The 3,808-nt window shown below is 57.2% G+C and overlaps 1 protein-coding gene across 2 annotated transcripts in view; it reads right to left on the bottom strand.

Annotated features, from left to right (window-relative positions):
- The window catches only part of GRWD1 (glutamate rich WD repeat containing 1), a 14,437-nt gene that overhangs the window by 3,068 nt on the left and 7,561 nt on the right, over positions 1 to 3,808 (bottom strand). For both annotated transcript variants that reach the window (XM_041414753.1, XM_041414752.1), the window contains exons 5-6: positions 1,968 to 2,107; positions 647 to 847 (exon numbers count right to left, since the gene is read on the bottom strand). In XM_041414753.1, the coding sequence (XP_041270687.1) occupies positions 647 to 847; positions 1,968 to 2,107 (341 nt within the window). The remainder of the gene's footprint in view (positions 1 to 646; positions 848 to 1,967; positions 2,108 to 3,808) is intronic.

The raw sequence follows: 3,808 nt of genomic DNA, 5'->3' as shown, positions 1-3,808 counted from the left end.
GGGGTCCCTGGGGGCTGATCCAGGGGTCCCAGTGGGCTGACCCGGGGGTCCCTGGGGGCTCACCCGGGGGTCCCTGGGTTAGGTTTATGACATTCCCGGGGGTCCCTGGGTTGGTTTGTGACATTCCCAGGGGTCCCTGGGGGCTGACCCGGGGGTCCCAGGGGGCTGATCCGGGGGTCCCTGGGGGCTCACCCGGGGGTCCCTGGGTTGGTTTGTGACATTCCTGGGGGTCCCTGGGTTGGTTTATGACATTCCCGGGGGGCCCTGGGGGCGGGTCCCGGGGGGCTCACCCGGGGGTCCCTGGGTTGGTTTATGACATTCCCGGGGGTCCCTGGGTTAGGTTTGTGACACTCCCGGGGGTCCCTGGGGGCTGATCCAGGGGTCCCTGGGGGCTGACCCGGGGGTCCCTGGGGGCTCACCCGGGGGTCCCTGGGTTAGGCTTATGACATTCCCGGGGGTCCCGGGGGGCTCACCCGGGGGTCCCTGGGTTGGTTTATGACATTCCCGGGGGTCCCTGGGTTAGGTTTGTGACATTCCCGGGGGTCCCTGGGGGCTGATCCAGGGGTCCCTGGGGGCTCACCCGGGGGTCCCGGGGGGCTCACCCGGGGGTCCCTGGGGGCTGACCCGGCGGTCCCGGGGGGCTCACCCGCACGCTCCTCAGGTCCCAGAGGCGCAGGGCGCCGTCGTCGCCGCCGCTGAGCAGCGCGGCCGCGTCCCGGCGGCTCCAGCTGAGCACGTTGACGTCGCCGTCGTGCGCCGAGGCCACGGCGAGCTGGCAGGCGCGGCCCGGCGGCGCCCGCACGTCCCACACGCGGATGGAGGCGTCCGAGGAGCACGAGATGAACACCTGGGGGGGAACGCGGCTCAGCTCCGAGGAGCACGAGATGAACACCTGGGGGGGAACGCGGCTCAGCTCCGAGGAGCACGAGATGAACACCTGGGGGGGAACGCGGCTCAGCTCGGGGCCCCCCGGGGCTCTGCCGCTCGGCTTTTCTCCAGCCAGGTCTCGTAAGCTCTCAAAAGGAATGTAATATGTGAAATGATAAAGGATGGCTTTAGGATAGAGATAATAAAGGGGAGCCCGGCTGTTGTTTTGGGGGTGTAAAATAAGCAGGATGGCTTCTGCTGCAGTGTTGGGAACAAAAAGATTTAATAAAAAGCGAAATAACAAACGGAAAAACTGCAGCCACGGCTTCTGCTGCAGTGTTGGGAACAAAAAGAATCAATAAAAGGCGAAATAACAAAAGGAAAAACTGCAGCCACGGCTTCTGCTGCAGTGTTAGGAACAAAAAGATTTAATAAAAGGTAAAATAACAAAAGGAAAAACTGCAGCCATGGCTTCTGCTGCAGCGTTAGGAACAAAAAGATTTAATAAAAAGCAAAATAACAAAAGGAAAAACTGCAGCCATGGCTTCTGCTGCAGTGTTAGGAACGAAAACATTCCATAAAAAGCAAAATAACAAATGGAAAAACTGCAGCCATGGCTTCTGCTGCAGCGTTAGGAACAAAAAGATTTAATAAAAGGCAAAATAACAAATGGAAAAACTGCAGCCATGGCTTCTGCTGCAGTGTTAGGAACAAAAAGATTCAATAAAAGGTGAAATAACAAATGGAAAAAAAAATTCAATAAAAGGCAAAATAACAAAAGGAAAAACTGCAGCCATGGCTTCTGCTGCAGTGTTAGGAACAAAAAGATTCGATAAAAGGTGAAATAACAAACGGAAAAACTGCAGCCAGATGCAGAAATCTGCTCCTGCTAAAAACACCTCACAAAAGCCCTCAGCTCTTTTTTCTCTTTCTCTACCTGATGCTTCAAACGAGACTTTTCAGCTTCCATCCCATTAGCCGCCCTCGAGTTTTTGGTGAAGCCCCTAAGGCCTTACAAAGCACCTTTTCCTTAATGGTTAAGAGAAACTTCGAGGCTTTTTCCTTTTTCAGGAGTCAAAAGATGCTTTTGCCACCCTCACCGAGGCCTCGCTGGGCGACCACTGGATGTCCTCGACGCTGCCGCCGTGGCCGAGCAGCGGCCGCTGGTCCACGGCCCAGCCGCCCTCGCGCGGCTCCCAGCGATGGATGCGCCCGCGCACGTCCCCGGACAGCAGCCGGCCTGGGGAGGGGGAGCAGGGGGGTCACAAACCCCAAAATCCCAGATTGTCCCCGGATCCGCACCACGGGGCTCCGTCATTCCCAGGAGTCCCTCCAGCAGCGCCCACCGCTGCCCCTGCTCCTCAGGTTTTCCGTATTTTTTCCCCTCACGTTTCCCGCCCTTTTCACCTCGAGTGTTCTGCCATTTCCCCTCATGTTTCCCGCCCATTTTCTGCCACTTTTCCCCCTTTCTGACATCTTTTCCCCTCACGTTTCCCGCCCTTTTCACCTCAAGTGTTCTGCCATTTTCCCCTCACAAATCCCACCCTTTCCCCCTCACGTTTCCCACCTTTTTCCTCTCACATTTTCTGCCAATTTTCCCCCTTTCCACCATATTTTTCCCCCTCACATTTCCCGCCATTTCCCCCTTCACATTTTCTGCCCTCTTCCCCTCACATTTCCCACCATTTTCCTCTCACATTTTCTGCCGCTTTTCCCCCTTTCCGCCACCTTTTTCCCCTCACGTTTTCCATCTTTTTTCCCCTCACGTTTCCTGCCCTTTTCACCTCGAATGTTCTGCCATTTCCCCTCACGTTTCCCGCCCATTTTCTGCCACTTTCCCCCCTTTCTGACATCTTTTCCCCTCACGTTTCTCAACTTTTCTCCCCTCACGTTTCCCGCCATTTTTTCCCCTCACGTTTCCCGCCCTTTTCACCTCGAGTGTTCTGCCATTTTCCCCTCACAAATCCCACCCTTTTCACCTCACATTTCCCACCTTTTTCCTCTCACATTTTCTGCCAATTTTCCCCCTTTCCATCATATTTTTCCCCCTCACGTTTCCCGCCATTTTTTCCCCTCACATTTCCCACAATTTTCACCTCAGGTTTGCCACCCTTTTCCCTTCACGTTTCCCACCCATTTTCCCCTCACATTTTCTGCCACTTTTCCCCCCTTTCTGCCGTCTTTTCCCCTGACGTTTCTCACCTTTTTTCCCCTCACGTTTCCCACCCTTTTCCCCCTCACATTTCCCACCATTTTCCCCTCACGTTTCCTGCCCTTTTCAACTTGAGTGTTCTGCCTTTTTCCCCCTCACATTTTCTGCCACTCTTCCCCCTTTCCGCCATCTTTCTCCCCTCACGTTTCCCACCATTTTCCCCTCACATTTCCCCCAATTTCCCCCCAAATCCTCTCCAGGGCTCTGCAGTCTCCAATCCCCCATGAACCCCCAGACCCCAAACCCCCCCAATTCCCCCCAAATCCTCACCTGGGCTCAGGGGTCTCCAATCCCCCTGGGACCCCCCAGACCCCAAATCCCCCCAGTTTTCCCCCAAATCCTCACCTGGGCTCAGGGGGCTCCAGTCCAGCCCGAACCCCTCGTCCATGTGGCCGCTGAAGGTGGCGAGCGCGGGCAGGGCTCCCTGCTGGACGCTCTTGGGCCCCCTCCCCAAATCCCCCTCCCCGAATTCCGTCCCCAGGGCCCCCAGGGCCCCCCTCAGAGCCAGCACCTCCACCTGGCCCCGCTCCGACCACACGGCCGCGACCGGGGACCCCCCGAGGGACGTCACCTGTGGGGGGACACGGCAAAGGGGGGTCAGGGACCCCCAAAAGGGGCTAAGAGGGGGGGAAGGAGGGATTTGGGGAGGTTTGAGGGGGTTTTGGGGGTCCCAGGGGGTATTTTGGGGTCCCAGAGGGTCCTGAGAGGGACACAGGGGGAGATTTGGGG

The sequence above is a fragment of the Onychostruthus taczanowskii genome, unplaced genomic scaffold, assembly GCF_017590055.1.
Source record: "Onychostruthus taczanowskii isolate IOZ18803 unplaced genomic scaffold, ASM1759005v1 scaffold467, whole genome shotgun sequence".
In the NCBI taxonomy this organism is placed as follows: Eukaryota; Metazoa; Chordata; class Aves; order Passeriformes; family Passeridae; genus Onychostruthus; species Onychostruthus taczanowskii.
This window is presented reverse-complemented; position numbering and strand designations above follow the sequence as displayed.